The following is a 17162-nucleotide window of genomic DNA, read 5'->3' as shown; positions in this document are numbered from 1 at the left end:
ATCAAAGTGACCCAGTGTATAGTGGCATGTGTTGCACTAGCATTTCAGTTTTTCTTGTATGCTAAAGCAAACCTTCCAAACAAGTCTCTAGGCTATGAACTGGTCCTATTTTTAAATCTTTTAGTACTGACCACTTTGGCATATCCATTACCAATTGTTTTTCTCAGGCTTGGTACCAATATTACCCTCATTACCAAGTTATCTGAGTATTTAGCCAAACTAGCAGGAAAAAATAGTGATATTCTGGTAACTCCTATATGGAAAAACCTTGTCTATTATGAAGCATGCGTTTTGTTATGCATTTAAAATGTATGAACTGTCATATTACATACTTAAAATAAGCACTTTGATTAGATTGCTAAAAAGTAATAAAGGTGCCTGCGTTAGTGTAGTTGCTGTCACTTTTCCAGGGACATTTTCTCCAATATCCATACCATTCTGGGCTGTGATCTCACAAGTTTAGCATGGATAGAATTACAAATGCTTGGGTGGGAAATTTCTAGGATGTTGATGATTTTGAGGATGGTTATTTTTGCTGAACCAGTGCATGAAGGGAGGATTATTGCTATCAGGTATATAATTCCTCAAGTGAAGTGTATAACCAAAGTCCTAAGGGAGTGGAGTTGCTAAAGATACAGTGTGTCTACACAAGATGTTTACTCCATAGTAAAGTCTCCATGTCTACATGTGCGGCCCTATTAGGTCACAGTAAACTAATAAACACTGCCATGGGTTAGTACTTGTAAATGCAGGTACTGTCCTGTGGCAGTGTTCTTCAGTATACCACAGTGCACGTGTAGATGCTGATGGGGCTGGCTGGGGGACTAGGGGGCTTCAGTGCAGGGGCTGCTTGCCGGATAGCGCTGCACTGGAGCACTTGTACTCCATCCAACCCCTCCACAGCATATTGAGCTGGATAGGAGCAGCTCTGGGCTGGCAGGCTGACCTCTTGGGCCCCCTGCCAGCCAAGGTTGCTCAAGCCCAGCTCAGTGTGCTGCAGTCCAGAGTGCACATGTAAATATGGCACCCAGGAGCAATAAACGCTAGCACAATATGTGCCAGAGTTCATTGCATCGCATTAATTTCACGTGCACATGCACCCACAGTGAGGTTCTTCATCAAAGTAAAGCTAATACCTATTGAGAATTTCTAATTACAAAACATCTTTTGTCTTGGGCTCTCAAACTGCTGGAAAGATACACTTTGACTCCCATATGTAAGAGAACAATAGTTTAAAGCTTTTATCGACAGGTAAACTGTGGCCCAAACAGTAATTGTTATGATCAAAATTGCAAAATAAACCTGTGACAGACTAGGAATAGAAATTAAGTCAGCTACTTGCTCTATCAGAAAGTTCAGTCTGGTGTCTTAGGCACATTCTAGTGTCATAGGGCAATTGTGTTGTCCTGGGAGCTTTATAAATGTAATATATTTTATCAGTGTGAGCTATATTAGGTCATGCAGTAATTTCTCCAGTGAAGTGGATGGATAGAATGGGAACAAAGTGTACTAATGCTGGTAAGAAAAAGTAAAAAGATGAACTGAAGAAAAAAATCATCTCATCATCTTTTTGGTTATATATATATGTATATTATTGCTGTGTTTTTTTTTTAACCTTGATACTAAGTTGTTTTATCAGAACTGTAACTGGCACAACTGATTTCCCTTTTAACATGATAATCTTGTATTCTTTCATTTTTAGGAGTCCAGTTGCTTGCTCTTCTAGTTCCAACTCTGATTTCTTATCTTCTGAATGAAAATGCCTTTGCTTCTGCATCTGCAGCTTCAAAAGATCTTCATGAATTTGCACTCCAGAATCTAATGCACATCGGTCCCCTCTATCCACACGCTTTCAAGACTGTAATGGGAGCTGCTCCAGAGTTGAAAACACGTTTGGAAACTGCAGTCCGAGCAAGTCAGGCTAGCAAAGCAAAAGCAGCTGCCAGGCAACCACCACCCACAGTACATTCTGCTCCAACAATTAAACTTAAGACTAGCTTTTTTTGAATTATTTTGACTTACTCCTTTTGGATCATGCATACAATTAAATGGTCAAAAGCACTACATCATTCCTGATGTACTACTGCATATAAGTCTGTGTTTGTATGTCGAAGGCTGTCTAATAGAGCTTTATGTGTAATTATTTGAAATCTGTGCATTATAAGGGAAGTAGTGTTACTAATATTTGTATAGATTTTTAAAAAATGGAATGTGATCATATTTGTGAATGTACGTTATAAATTATCCAGCAGATTATCCATAGTCTGTCCTGCTAAACTGAGTTATTTATTTTTAGACCAGTGACCCTGAACCTTGCAAATGTGTCTTTAAAAGCCTAGTTCATGTTCTGCCAACATACAAAGTGGGAAGGGAGTGGGAGGAGAAATGAACATGTAGTACATCCCATTTTATCTCTGGGAATTTCAGGTGTGGGAACATACATTTTTTTTCTTTAAAAAAAAAAATGTGGAGCTGTTGCATATCATTGAATTTAAAAAAGCTGGAATTGAAATGTTTCAGTCATTTTTCAAGTGAGTTTTGATCCTTTCCAATCAAGCATGCTAAGTGAGACACCTTCAATTGTGTGTGTTATCTTTTTCTTTCCAGAGTAGTTTCCATGAATGAAAGGATTCAAGGAGCCCAAACCCTTATCTAAGATAAACAAGGTTTACAAATAGGACTCCATAGTATCTGCATTTCCATAGTTGTGGAATTTGCCCCCAGCCAGAGACGACCCAAGCAGGTTGTGGGGCCCAGGGCAAATCAGCCTGTGCCCCCAGATGTGAGGAAGCCAGCAGTGGATTCGCGGGGGGCGCAGTTTTGAGCAGCTGGTCATGAAGCTGGTGGCATCACAGAGTTGCTGCAGCTGCTCTGCCCAGCTCCATGGGGCCCCCCAAAGCACGGGGCCCAGGGTGGTTGCCCTGATTCACCCCTCTTCTCCCCCCAGGGACAGCCCTGCCCCTAGCATAGGGGTCTGTGGGAAACCATTTTCCTACTTTGCTCAGCTCTCCTAGTTCAGCAGCATTCTGCAGATCAGTCCTATCTCTTTACCTGGGTTCTCAGATGAGGAGCACTATGATCGTGCTGTAAGATTAGAGCCCATAACTGAAGCCTTTGCACTCTTTCTCCTGGCTGACCTCAGAAAAGGTTGGTGGAGAGCTCTCTTCAGGCAGCTATTTAAAAGGGCAACTAGAGCTTTCACCTACACTTTCTAGTGTTAGGATTATGTGGAAAGCATAGAGCCACATATTCTCTGCATGCAAGACTTAAACATTTATGCCGAGGACCTTGATTTAGGAATTGTATTAGTGCTACCTTCATTGGTAACTGGGAATTCTACAACTGGCACACCTGGGAAAATACTGAAGAATAATATTTTATTGAAGTAAATGGTTAAAGCATCATTTCCTATGTCTCTTTAATATGTAGTAGAATCTCTGTACTTTCATATCTTTATAAGTAAAATTTCCCAGTTTTCTGCAGAGATCAGGAACTTCTTTTATATGACTGTGGTTTGTTGTGTCAAAACCTAGAAGTCCTTGGTTTACAAATGCAGGGCATATTTTAGTGCTTTAATCTTTGCTGTCTGGGAAAGCTTATACCATGTCCATGTACTTTATCCACAACATTTGAGAAGCAGATCCTGATTTTTTAAAATTATAATAGGATCTGAATAACAGTAACAATTGAATGTGATTGACATTTGGCTGGAAAGGGTGTAGACTTTGATCTTCCTGTGGTCATTTACCTACCTCTTTCTTCTAAGAAGCCAATAATCTAGCCCTATGCAAATTATACAAGAGGGAAGGGCAAGATGAACTGTAATTATATTCTGTTTCCTCAAGAACCAGATAGCGTTCTTTTGACTTTTTATTGCTGTGTTAAATACTCTGAAAAGTTATCAATTCAAAATGCTGTCTGACCAGTATTAGAGGAATGCTGGAAGTCATGTGATCCTGCAAACAGTTACTACATAGCATGTGCTTTATTTCTAAGCTTAGTTCTACAGAGCTAGACTAGAGACATCAGGCATGTCTACACGTGATGCTACATTGCTGAAGTGATGTGCTACGGCAGCATAACGTCCATAGGTGTCTACACATGACTGTAGCAGTGCACTCCCATTATAACTTGTTGTACTGCTACGACAAAGCAGTGCTAAAAATAACCATGTGCCATGCATACGGTCCAGTACAGGCAGTTACTGCATCATGCTTTAGTACTTCCAAAAAGAAGTACTAAAGCACAGCACAGCAACTATGGCACCACAGGGCAAGGTGTAACATTTACAACAGATTACTAAACAAGAATGATTTCAAAACTGAAACGTTAAAAACCTATTTGAACAACAAATGGTGACAAACCTTTATAACATTTAAGAGTAATTTCAAAATAAAGTATCGAAGAAACTCTTTTCAGAAAAGCAAAGAGAAATGAAGACCTCTAAAGGAAACCAGGTGGAAGTGAGGGAAAACACTGTGGTGGTACGTCTTCTGATAGTGTCAAATTAGTTTATGGTTTACAGTTTCCATCAACACTGTACACTAAGCAGCCAGAAACACCAGTTACATTACTGAATTTGTCTGTTGTACACCAAATAGCCACTAGCCATTTTGTCCTGAGCAATCAACCAGTTTGCCTACTTTCCTGGGCTAAGCAGCAGGAAACCTGCTATTTTAGTTTTCCATAAAATAATCTTGTTTTATGTAAGTATTTTTAGCCAGACTTTAGTTTTTCTCAAAAAAAAAAATGGTTGAAAACAAATCTTAGAATGTAGATCTGTAGCTGGCCAATAGTTTGAGGCTCATAGGATGTCAGTAAAAATGTAAAATGAACAAAAATGTTAAGCAAAGTGAAAACAGACCCTGAAAAAGACTGGTGGGTAAAGGAGAGAGACTTTTTCTCTACATTGTATACAGACTGCAAGGGCTCCCATGCTCCACTTTTAGAAACAGGTTTCTTAATTTTCCTGTCTTCAGTCTTGTCCTTTCCCTGCTCCTACTGCAGAAAAATACACACTTGATTTATATATATGTTTTGGCAACAAATGTCATTTGATTTAAAAAGAATACTTGAAATGTCTCCTTCCCTTCCCTGCACCTTTTATTTTTGCTCCCTTTCCTTTCAGTTTACTTCAGTTCTTTACTATTCCATCTTCTCAGTACCTCCTATATTCTTAATTTCGTTTCAAGTTACTATAATAGCTTTTTTCCTCCCTCTTGAGCACCCTGAGATCACTTAGCCTGTGTCATCTGCAAACACAGCATTAATCTCTTACTGCTGGGTAAGGAGACAACAAAGACGACCTGAATGTATGAGCAACAGGAACAACTCTTTAGGCCAACTCTAGCATTCCCAGTGTACATACAAATAACAACAAAGGCTCTAGAGACACTTTTCAGTACCTTCTGTGTTAGTGGACCTCTATGGATATTTAGTCTGTGTCAAGACTATATTGGTGCCCTGTGTTTGCAGGACTTTCAGGACTAAATGAGGCCGTAGTGGCCTCATTTAGTCTTGACCCATGGCTACTGTCTTACCTGGAAGAGAATTGTTTTCTGCTAGCATTACTTGTCTAGGTGCAATGCCTGTTTCCATGTCTTAATTACTCTCTTGGTTTCCTTTCTCTGTGATTCTGGAGTAGATCTCTGAGCAGGCTCAGTGGCCTTTTGAGTCCCTCTCCTTCCTAAGGAGTAGAAAGGACTCTCATTAAGGTCCAGGGGAGCTGAAGCAATGCAGGAGGATAGTGCTGTCTTCAGGCCCCAGGTGGTGAGATGTGCCCATGGGGGTACAGGCTGGGGGCTGACTGCCTGAGCAGCAGCTCTTAAGAAAAGGATGGGGGGTGACAGTGGACAATAAGCTAAATAGGAGTTGACAGTGAGTCCTTGTTAGTAGGAAGGCTAGTGGCACACTGGGCTGCATTCGTAGGAGCACTGTTAATAGATTGAGGGAAGCTATTCTTCCCCTGTATTTGGCACCGGTGAAGCCACAGCTGTAGGGCTGTGTTCAGTTTTGGGGCCCCCACTACAGAAAGGATGTGGATGAACTGGAGAGTCCAGCAGAGGGAAACAAAAATGGTGAGGGGGCTGGGGGACATGACTTGTGAGGAGAAACGGGGGGAACTGGGTTCATTTAATGTGGAGAGAAGACCATAGGGTGGATCTAATAGCAGCCTTCAACTACCTTAAGGGGGCTGCCGAAGGGGATGGAGCTAGATTGTTTTCAGTGGGGGCAGATGACGGAACAAGGTGCAGCAAGGGAGGTTGAGGTAAGAGATTAGGACAAACCTTCTCACTAGGAGGGGGGTGGCATGCCCTGGCAGACAAAGCCCTGGCTGGGATGGTCTAGTTTGGCGCTCGAAGGCATTTTGCTTGGCACACGTACCTCTGAGTGACTGGCAGGGAAGGGGCCGGGGCTACACGGCAACAGCAAGGATCGAGTTCCTCGTGGCACCCCCGTCATCCATCCCTGCCACACCAACATTTTACTGGTTGAAGTTGTGGGTGTTTTTGGCACTCTGCCTCAAACTGTTGCTGACCCCTGGTCTAATTCCCGCTTGGAGCAGGGGGGTTGGATCAGCCCTCTGAGCTCCCGTCCGGCCTTTACTGTCTGTGATTCTGTGGCTCGGCGGAGGGTTTCTCAACTCTCCTCGGGCAAGGTCAGCTGGACCTCAGCAAGTTCCACCAGGAGATGGGAGGCGCCGCTCAGCGTGGAACGTGTGACGTAGCTGGGCGGAGCCGGCTGCGCACCCCGGGGACTACACCTCCCGGCATGCCACGGGGCCGGGGATTGTCCCAGCCGAGCTGCGGTAGCGCGCGGGGGCGGTGCGCTGTCAGGCGCCGTGACGCTGAGGCGGGCGCGAGGCAGGCGGGGCGCGCCCGGAGCTGTGGGTGCTCCGCCGGGCGGGGGGCGGCGGCGCCGCCGCCATGGACGAGCAGGCGGGGCCCGGCGTCTTCTTCAGCAACAGCAACAATAACAACGCACTGCTGCTGCCGCCGCCGCCGGGCCCGGGGTCGGGGCTAGAGCCGGGGGAGGCGGCGGCGGCGGCGGCGGGGGGGCCGGGGCCGGAGCGGGGGCGGCCCCGGCGGCGGCGGCGGCGGCGCGGGCGCAGTACAGCGTGCCCGGTATCCTGCACTTCCTGCAGCACGAGTGGGGCCGCTTCGAGGCGGAGCGCGCCGAGTGGGAGGCGGAGCGCGCCGAGCTGCAGGTACCGGCCCAGGCAAGGGCAAGGGCGGCGGGACCCCGGCCTCGCACGGCCCCGGGCTCCTGACCCCGGCTGTGCCCGGCCCGGCCCCACCAAGGGGCTGCGGGGGCGGCGCCAACGCCAAGTCCGGCCCAAAGGGGTGGGGGCGGGGCGGGGCGGGACGGGAGAAGGGGCTTGGGGACCTTCCCTTTCCCCTCCCCTGGGAGCCCCTCTTTGGGGACCTCGCCTTTCCCGCTCTGCCTTCTCCCTGCCCCACTTGGGGGCCTCCCTCCCTTCCCTCTTCAGGACCTACCCATTCCCTGCCCCCTCTCCCCTTGGGGACCTCCCCGTTGCCCCCCTGAGTGGGCAGCTCTAAGGGACTCAACATGTGACCAGGCTGGTGCTCTCAGTTGCTCCCCACCTGCTACTGCTCACCCCCACTTCCACAGGAGCATCCCTATGCCTGGGCTGGCGTCCGGCCTGGTCTTTAATAAGGGTTGCGTTTGGGTCATCTGCATCTTGGCGGGGTGTGGAGGCAGGGGTCTCTGTGTGAGGGGATGGGGATGGGACAGTTTTGTCTTGTAAGTAAATTTAAAAAAAGCTGGATAGGTATGAGGTGAGGGAAAGAGGAAGGAATCTTCTAAGCTGGAGCCAAGGGTCCCACCTTCTCTGATGAATTTCTCAGCAATCTGACCAAGATTGCTCTTAGCAGCTGGTGATAGCAAGCCTGTTGAAAATGAGCCTGCATGGCTGGCATGTGGGTAGCAGCGGGGTCTGGCAGGCTAGGTGCCTGGTGGAGTCATGGCAATACAGATCAGTTCACCTGAGGTTCCTGTCTGTGTCTCTTCAGCGTCATAGGTGTAAAGGATGGAAATTTGAAAAAAGAAAGAGTCTTGAACAGTATTCTTAGAGCAGGGGTGTCAAACATACATCCCCCCAGCCAGATCCAGCCCATGGCTTGCTGGACTGGCCTCATGCACCAACCCCAGCCCTACACACTTAATATGGTGCATAGACTAGACTGCACACAACACAGGGTGTTGTCTGGGGTGTGCACTGTATGCAGTGCACCACTGGACCAGCCCTGTGTGGTTGCTCCTGAACCAGTCCACGTCAGGCCAATGCAGAACCAGCGCAAAGGGCTGGTCCAGTGGGTACTGTATACAGCCTATGCCTCCAGCTGCCCCTCTGTGCCATGTGTAGTGTGAGTGGTTGTGATTAGTCCAGCCCTGCACCATATGCTGCATGCACCAATCCTGTGGCTCTGTGTATGTGGCGCACAGGGCTGGCATGGGGTGTGGGCAGGACTCAGAGCTGCAGGCAGCATAAGGAGTCCAGGGCATGGGCTGGACCCAATGCTGCAGGTGGCACAAGAGGGCCACGGTGTGGGCTGCATGTGGTGCCCAGTACCAACCCTTTCCGATGTACCAGCCCCATACGCAACATGCACAGCAAGCCCCAGGGCCAGCATATGCTGCACATGGCACAAGCTGAACCCAGAGCCACAGGCACTGCACAGTGGATTGGTCCTGATTTGTCCTGGTTACTGCTCCAGCGATCTTCATCTAGCCCCTGGATGATGACACCCCTGTCTTAGATATATTAATTTGTAATATTTTGCACATGCAAAGCACTTTTCATCAAGGGATTAAAAACAAAGTATTACAATGCTTGTTAAATGCATAGGTTACATGGGGAAATTGAGGTAAAAAGCTTAAACTACTTTCTGAGGTTGTACATTGTATCACTGGCAAAATTTGGAATACCAGTTGTCTGCTTCAGCCACTGGGCCTTTTGGCTCTCAACAGAAGGTTATATAATTATCTTTGACTGGCACTGCCACGAGTTGCAACCACACTTATCTGTTGGTGATAGTCAAAAGGTGAGACATTCTTTGTCTCTTTTGTAAACATCAAAGCAATAATTTCCATCCTGACCATTTACAGTTCAGTGCTTTCTCATCTGCATTGACAGTTTGTGTCAAATACCTTATACTCATTAGGCAGACAAGGTTCTTTGGGTAGATGTGATATCTTTTATTAGACCAACTAATAAAAAAATAACACATCTACCCAAAGAACGTTATTTGCCTATGTCCTTAGACCAACACGGCTACAATAACCAGCAGCCCTTATTCTCATTAATAACTTTTTTTTTAAAGTTGATTGTTTGCCTGAACTGTGAGCAGAACTTGGTTTTAGCCTTGAAGCTGGTCTGTACTGAAGTGTTTAATAGAAGTTTTGAGGCGGTATAGTATCTTCTTCCTTGATGTCAAATAATTCCTTATTCTGTATACATTTACTAATCTTTCATCCAGTTTGGTTTTAAATGTTAAATTATCACTTCTCTTGAGAGCCTGTTCTCCTGCTAAGTGATGCCTTTGTATCTCATGTTCCCGATGTTCCCCAATTTAGTCTCATTTCTCACAAGCGTTCTTTCTTGTCCTAACCTTACCTTCTTTCCTACCAAGGCATATGCACCCTTTGTCTACTGCTGTTGTGTTTTTGCTTTCTTTTCCATAGTCATGGGTTAATTGCATTATATTTTAGAGTTCTTAATAGCACATCAGTACCACTGTAACTTCTCACTTCCATTGGTACATTCTAGTTCAGAGGTTCACAACCCCTGGGCCGTGGCCTGGTACTGGGCCGCAGAGGTTTGGCTGCTGGTCTGCAGAAGGGCCAGCATACATACTTAGGGTTGGCTGCTGCTCCACTTTCGGACTGCAGTTTGCCAGTCCTCAGTCACTTCTGGTCTGCAATCTAAAAAGGTTGGGAACCCTTGTTGTAGTTTATTAGAATTTTTCTTTGCAATGAGATTCTTTGTAGTATTCCAGGTTCACTCCCACTAAATCCATGAAGAGACATAGTTATCTTTCCTCTTGTATGATTCAATACTCATAGTTGTATTTGATGGTTTTGACATTAAATGTAAATAAGTCATCAAATGTGACTTGTCTGTCTATCATGTTTATTAACCCATATTTTTTCCATGATTAGTCTTGGTGAACTTCTGTCCTGTTTTAGTGTTCTTACACTCATTATCACACTTCTTGTCCCGCTAGCCTTTCCTTTTTCACATCTGTGCGTGATAATGTATTTAGTAGAATTCACAGATTCATTGACACCTGATAGGGCTGCTCTGTGACTGTTCCAGTAAGGCCTTGAACGTGCAATCTCTGGGTTGTCAACTGTGTGGCTTAGCACTCATGCTACCCTCCATCCCTTCCTGTGAGAGGTTCTGCACATTACTATCACTTGCAAATTTCAAGAGGATGCCAGCTATAATTAAAACTTTCAGTAAGATCAGGACTAAAGCCACATACAGACATTATGTTTCTGCTGGGAGAATCCCTGCTTTCCTGGTAGAAATGAGCTTACAAGCATTTCTTCAAGTCTTCCAGGGAAAATGTGTCAACCTAGAAGATTTCCCTTGAAGAAACTCCTGAGAGTGAATGCTTGTATGCTCCCTTCCCAGTTCTGGCCCAGGATAGGAATGAGGAAGTGGGGCAGTGCTACCTGTGCTGCCCCAGACCAGGAACTGCCCGTTGACTCATGTGGAGGGCAGTGTCTTGTTCACTCCCAGACCGGTCTGGGAGGGGATTGGAGTGCCTTATCCCCAGACCTGGGTGTCTCCAGTGTGGGGAAATGAGTTTTTCCTTGCTGCTCCACTGTCCCAGGAATAGGTGCTTTCTCCATGCCTTCTCTAGATCAGGATCCTCTGGTGGAGTGGAGGAGAGAGGGGGTGGTTGCAGGCTGAATGCCTGTACTACTTCTCCTGGTAACAGTTCTGGCACTGGGAGTTTCTCAGAAATTTCCACCACTAAGAGTAAACACCTGTTCATGGCCTAAAACAAGTTCATGCGTGTCTGTTTGTTGCTTATCCACTATCCATGTGCTGTTTATTGTTGATTTTTGCTTACAATAGTTTAGTTGGTTTTCAGTCCATGCAAATATTTGTGTCCAGTCAGAATGCCAAGAGTATGATATTTAGGAGGCATTGGCAAATGATAGTTTAAAATTAGTAGAGTTGGAGTGTTGTAGCTGCAAAGGTACAGGAAATATGTAAAAAGGAAGTTTTTTGGTGATATGTTTTATTTGACCAAGAGTATAGTGGAGAGAGCTGTTACATGAGCTTTTTGAGCACAAAAAGTCTTTTCTTAATTATAAAATGTAGTCTGTGTATTGTTTCTTCTGTTATCTCCTAGCTGTTTGGGGTGATTTTTTTTTTTTTCATGTAGCATGTATTGCTATTGAGAATGGAAGTTGATGTAATTGCAGGCAGCAGTGATTTCCCAGAATTTTCACATAGCTTTGCATTTCTTAGATTCTTTTGGCAGCTGCTTAGTGTAGCTGGCTAGGAAAGGTTTTAAATTTTCAATGTTTTCATTCTGCATTGGAATGAACCTTTCAGAGTCTTTCATGAAAAACTGTGCCAGGATAACCAATAGTTTGGTGGCAGAGCACTTGTTTGAGATGAAGACTGAGAGGGTGAAGTTCTTGATCTGAATCTCACAGAACTTAAGCTCTCGCATCTTTGCCTGGGGGTCAGCATTCATCTGTTCTGTAGCCCAGGAAGTTCTCCTTTGATTATTGCTGTTTGAGGTGTCCCACTTTGTATGAATAATCAAATGTTCATTGGGCCAGAGAAAGCAAGAGATGGACTCTAACAGCGTGCTTAACTGATTGACCTTAATTGGTCAGAGCAGAGATTTGAACATGTATCTTGCATTCCAGGTGAAAGCCTTAGCCACCAGGCTTTTGGCTTTTCAGTGTGGGTGAATCTCTGTCCTCTGATTTCATACATTTCATAGATGTTAGGGCTGGAAGGGGCCTCGCAAGATCATTGGGTCCAGCCCCCTGCCCAAGGGGCAGGAAGTCTGCTGGGGTCAAATGATCCCAGCAAGATAAGCATCCAAGTGGTTCCTCTGGTTTTGCCTGAAAATATCATCTTTGTTCAAACCAAAGCATAGGTGCAACTTTGGGTTTGCCAGTGGGTGCTCACTTCCTCCTGTTCCCACGCCGAGCCCCATGCATGCCCAGAAGAGGCAGCACATTATTTCATCCTAGCTCCCCCCACATGTCTTGTGGATGCTAAGTACTCGCTTTTTTGGTGGATGCTTGAGCCCTGGAGCACCCATGGAGTTGGCGCCTATGAACCAAAGCATCCCTAAAGAAATGTATGTGTACATTTCAACGAACTGACGTTTTCTGTCCAAAAAAGTATTTTGTTGAATAATTCCTGATAGGCTTTATTACTTAGTTCTCAACCATTCTTAGCCAATGCCCATTCATTATATGTAGGCCCTGCTCTACGAAGTGTACTAGCCCTGATTCCTTTTCCTATTAAAATTTCCACTGTTAACAACAGACAGTTTATTTGTGGCAGGGGTGGGGGTGGAGATGACAGAACTCTTGGGAATGGTGGAATCCAATATGGGCAAATCAGTAAGAGTGTTCTGTTGATATAATTTGCTTTTTCAAAAAGTTAATAGAATAAAGATGACTGAGTAGACACACTTGTTGCTTAGGTTTTAAAGAAGCTTTTGGAAAGATGCCTCAAAGCAACCAGCAGATAAAGGACCAAGTTTTGTCATGGAGTAAAATAAGTATAGGTGATATCAAACAACTGTAATGAAAGGATACTGCTTGCTTTGGAGGGGATTACAAGAATGGCACATTAGAGGTTCATTTCGAGTCCAGAGTTCTTTGATATGGCAAAAGGGGTTAGGCCTGGTTCCTCTTGCTTTTGCTGTTCTGTTCATGAGATTGGAGAATGTGCCATAAGAGCCAAGACAGCTATAGTATTTAGGAGAAGGGGTAATGGAACCAGATAGCTGTGGTTATTTATAACGTGCTTGTGAATAGCAGTTGTTGCTTAATCAAAATAAAGTTTGTCTCTTCCTGTCTGCTGACTTTCAGATGATGGCAAATATGTAAATGCTCCTAGAATGATGATGTTCATTGTAAATTCAATCCAGAGAGACTTGGCAAAAGTTGAAATATTAATATGGCAAGACGAATGGATAGTGTGTTGTTTATGTTGTAATTAGGGCTGTAGCCATGTTGGCCTAAAGGCATGGGCAGACAACTCTTGGGGTAGAGGCAATATTTTTTATGAAATGTACTGTCTCTACCCCAAGAATTTTAAGTTGAGTATATAGTGGTATAAACTCCAAAAGAATTTAATAATTATGGACCGCTAAAGACAAATTGAAGTAACATTTGAACAATTACTGGGTGCTGAATATTGTTAAAAACAGATACACTATTTAAACATGGTAACTGTGCATTGAATGTTTAGGGCCCTGTATAGGCAGAAGTGAGGGATAACCCATAGAAGTTGAATGGCTTGCAAGGAACAATTGTATACAAAAGCAAAACAGTGATGAGTGACATTTTTTGGAAGGGAAAGAGAAGGTGGAAGATTGTGGCACTGTATTTAATGCTAGTTTCTCAAACACAGGTTGAAAATTGTAGAGCTTTGAAGAAGTGACAGAAGTATTTAAGCGGCTGCAAAATTTGTATTTAGTCTGGAAAGAAGCAGCTAGATGAGACTTAAAGTAATTGGCAGTTTTCCTTTCTCTAATTTTTCAGTTGCAGACATTAAAATTGGAGCATTCACTTGAAGCAGAGAATGGAAGCTTTTCATTTATCTCATTTTTGTTAGAGAGTTGTCCATTGATTTCCCCCTTATTCTCCCTGAGCACTTGCTTTCATGATTGGTCTTATTTAAACGAGTGGGACTGCTTGGGTCCATTTACAGGAGATGTTACTGTGCATTTATATCTAATATTATTCTAATATTATAAAAGCCTAAGTCTGTCTGTCTGTCCGTAACACTTTATTTGCGCTCTGATTGGCTGATGGAAACAGCCAATCGGAGTACTCCAAGTGTGGGGGAGTGCTGCCATGATTCTGAAGCTGTGCTGAGGACTAGATGGTTGGGGGAGCTGAGGCCAGCAGCTGCTGGCCCCAGCTCCCCCACCCCCTGTCCAGTCCTCCATGCCACTTCCAGGGAGCGAGGTAGGGGATGCAAGGCCAGCAGCTCCCACTCCCTGCAAGAAGTAGAACAGTGGCAGCATGGGGCATTAGGTGGCAGTACTCCATCCCAGCCCCCCCACCCCATTCTTAACAGGCAGTTTGCTAGTTTCTTGTATAGTCAAGTACTAGATGAAGGCACAGTAACCGGAGTTACTGGCAGTAGTGCTGGCAAACATCTTTTAAGTCATGCTACTGCTCAGTAGCCTAATAATACTGTGCGGTAGCATGTTAGCATTGTGAGTGCTGCGATGTGCTGTTGCTCAGTATATGACTTGTACACAGTCAGCCTCTCATGTAGATGTGCCCCTTGTGTAGGTAAATGATCATCTGCATAAGTAAGGAGTCACTGGGTGTATCTACATGTGCAGTTGATGTGAAGTGATTAAAGTCTGGAGCACTTTAAGCTGGAATCAACTGCTCTCCAGGAGTAGCGTCTACACATGAGCCCAGGACAGCAGCACTTTGAGCTGGGGTAGAGCAGGCCTGGGCTGGCAGCAGGCTCAGGGGGCCAGCCCCAGGCTCTGGATGGCAGGGTTGGGTGGCGGAGAGGCTGGCTGGGGCGTGAGAGTGCCAAGCGTGGCTAGGCGGCATGTAGCAGTCTGGCCCCCTGCTGCCTGGGCTGGCTGGGTGCACTTTATGCCCACAGCCACTGTCTTCATGTATTTCATTGCAGTTAATTATTCCACCCTAATGTGGTAGTCCCTGACATTATCAGCTGCACTGGCCAAAAAAGTCAATTACCGATGATGTTAACCTTCCTTTTATTGGTGCTGATCCGATATGCAACTGATATATTGATGCATCTCTAGTGCATTTGCCTTCCTTAAAAAAATAAATACGTACATGGAACCCAACTTTATGCATTTAACTATCCAAAAAAGAAAAGTACTACATTATGTGAAAGTAATACTTGTACTTATTATTAAAGCCTTGTCTAATTGTTTGTCTAAGAGTTTTCTTCGTTTACAACATGATCTTGGCAAGAAGTATGTAGTTGGAATATTACTGAATTACAAGTAAAATGTTTTCAAACTTTGTAGATAGATTTAAAAACTGAATTTTCACTTATAATGATATTACAGTTAACCTGTATTTCAAAGTGTTAAGTGTAACAGTTTGTGTGTTTTGATAAACTTTGTGGAGGGACCTTAGATACCTGAACTCTTACTTTTATGACTGGTTTTATAATGTTCTCTGTATGTTGTGATAGCTGGAGCTGGTATATATTTAATACTGATCTCTCTTTGTTTCTTCTATTTGGCCAAGACATTTTAGTCAGTCTTTTGATACTGACCTTCATTACATTTCTTTTAAAAAACCAAGGCATCATTTATTACTTCTAGGGCAAGCTGTGTGAAATTCCCAAACAGAAAACCACAAGTGTCATGATTCTTTCTTGTATCCTCACTTTATTTTATAACAAAACAAAATCCACGTGTCTGATTTTAACTGACATTAATCTGTGCTTGCAGACTTACAGGTGAAGGGAGAGAAATTGGAAAACCTACTTGCATTTTTAGCATGCTGACTCAGGCTGCCATGTCTCGTCAGTCATCCATTCTCACGTTTCTCAGTGAGGGAATACTAGAATTGGCTTAGGAATGATGATGGGAGGGGAAGAGATTCTGATATTTCTATTTTCAAATGCTTGGGAGATGCAGAAGTGAGCCAGTGAAGCTGAATCTAGTTTTTTTTTTTTTTTATTAGTACCCAGGCTTCCTAAATAACAAGTTTTTAGACCTCTTTAAGTGGAAGTTTGACTTTTCCACTGTGGAGTTCTTTTTTCATTACTGTAATTACCTATGTTTATCAGTTTCCCAGGCAGTAAAATAATCCATTTTGCCCGCTTCAGTCCCTTTGAAAAACATGTTCTATTTGAATTTGTTATTGTAAGATTAACCCACTGAGGTTTACATAATTCATATTCTGATACTTTGGGGAAGGAGGGAAATACATAGGCTACACTCCAAATTCTATTGTGGGGGTCAAACCTTTTTAGCCCGATGGCCTCAGTTGGGCCCCTGGACACCTTCCCCCCTCCCCCAATGCCAGATCCAGTGCATGTGGCACCTGCTCTGGCCCATCTGTAACCTAGTGGGAAGAGGCCTGGTATCCTGGGTACTTGACTGCTGCCACAGAAGCAAGCCATACTGCTGGGCTGCTTCTTGCAGTGCTGCTGGGGCTCCAGTGTCACAGCTCTTGCCTGAGTGCTTGGCAGCCAAGCCAGTGATAGCCATGATGCAGGAACCCTAGCTGCACCGTGGCTTCTTTCTATGGCTACAGCTAAGTACGTGGGTACAAGCTGCGGTGCCAGAGCCCCAGCAGCACTGTGGGAAGCCCAGAACCCTGGGCACTTGGCTGCCACCCTGGGAGCAAGCCATTGTGCTGGGCTTCTCACAGTGCTGCTGGGAGGCCCAGCACTGCCAAGGCCCTTGCCTGGCGCTGTGGGAAGTTCTGCCATTGCAGCCAGAGTCAAAGCAAAAGTTTGGGACCTGGATGTCTGGGCTGTGTGGGCCAGATCTGGCCCGCAAGCTGTTTGATGCCCTTGCTCTAGTGTGTATTCCCACCTTTCCCCTATGCAGTGTTTCCCTTACTGAAGCAAGCCCCTGTAATACAGAAATCTTTAGTTCGTTCTGAATGAGCATTCCTCTCTGGTCTGGCTGTCTTGTCATGTTCTAATGTAAATCTGCATCCTTTTGAATGTGTGTTGACCAGCAGCTGTTTTACTAATTATGTTGCTTCTCATAAATTATTCAAGAGTTGCCATTTCCTCATTCTCCTGTACTTCATCCAATAGGAATTCTTGACAGATGATTTTCTCCTTGGCCTTTAACCTTTGTCATCTTCATAATAATTGTCTATTCTATGTGTAGTAATGGTATAACTTGGTATAGAAGATTTCATGTCTACTTAAAAAGAGTATATCATTGCAGCAT

At 44.6% G+C, this 17162-nt stretch overlaps 2 protein-coding genes across 2 annotated transcripts in view; both read left to right on the top strand.

Moving 5' to 3' along the window:
* Positions 1 to 3482, top strand: part of HEATR5B (HEAT repeat containing 5B) — a 90738-nt gene extending 87256 nt beyond the window's left edge. The window contains exon 37 of the mRNA XM_090045366.1: positions 1703 to 3482. Within this exon, the coding sequence (XP_089901492.1) occupies positions 1703 to 2007 (305 nt within the window). The 3' untranslated portion in view covers positions 2008 to 3482. The remainder of the gene's footprint in view (positions 1 to 1702) is intronic.
* A 3381-nt stretch (positions 3483 to 6863) lies between these two features.
* Positions 6864 to 17162, top strand: part of STRN (striatin) — a 91753-nt gene continuing 81454 nt past the window's right edge. Inside the window, 2 exon segments of the mRNA XM_090045353.1 lie at positions 6864 to 7029; positions 7032 to 7207. Coding sequence (XP_089901479.1) covers positions 6927 to 7029; positions 7032 to 7207 — 279 coding nt within the window. The 5' untranslated portion in view covers positions 6864 to 6926.

This window comes from Crocodylus siamensis, chromosome 1, assembly GCF_052110815.1.
Source record: "Crocodylus siamensis isolate JL-2025a chromosome 1, ASM5211081v1, whole genome shotgun sequence".
NCBI lineage: Eukaryota > Metazoa > Chordata > Crocodylia > Crocodylidae > Crocodylus > Crocodylus siamensis.
This window is presented reverse-complemented; position numbering and strand designations above follow the sequence as displayed.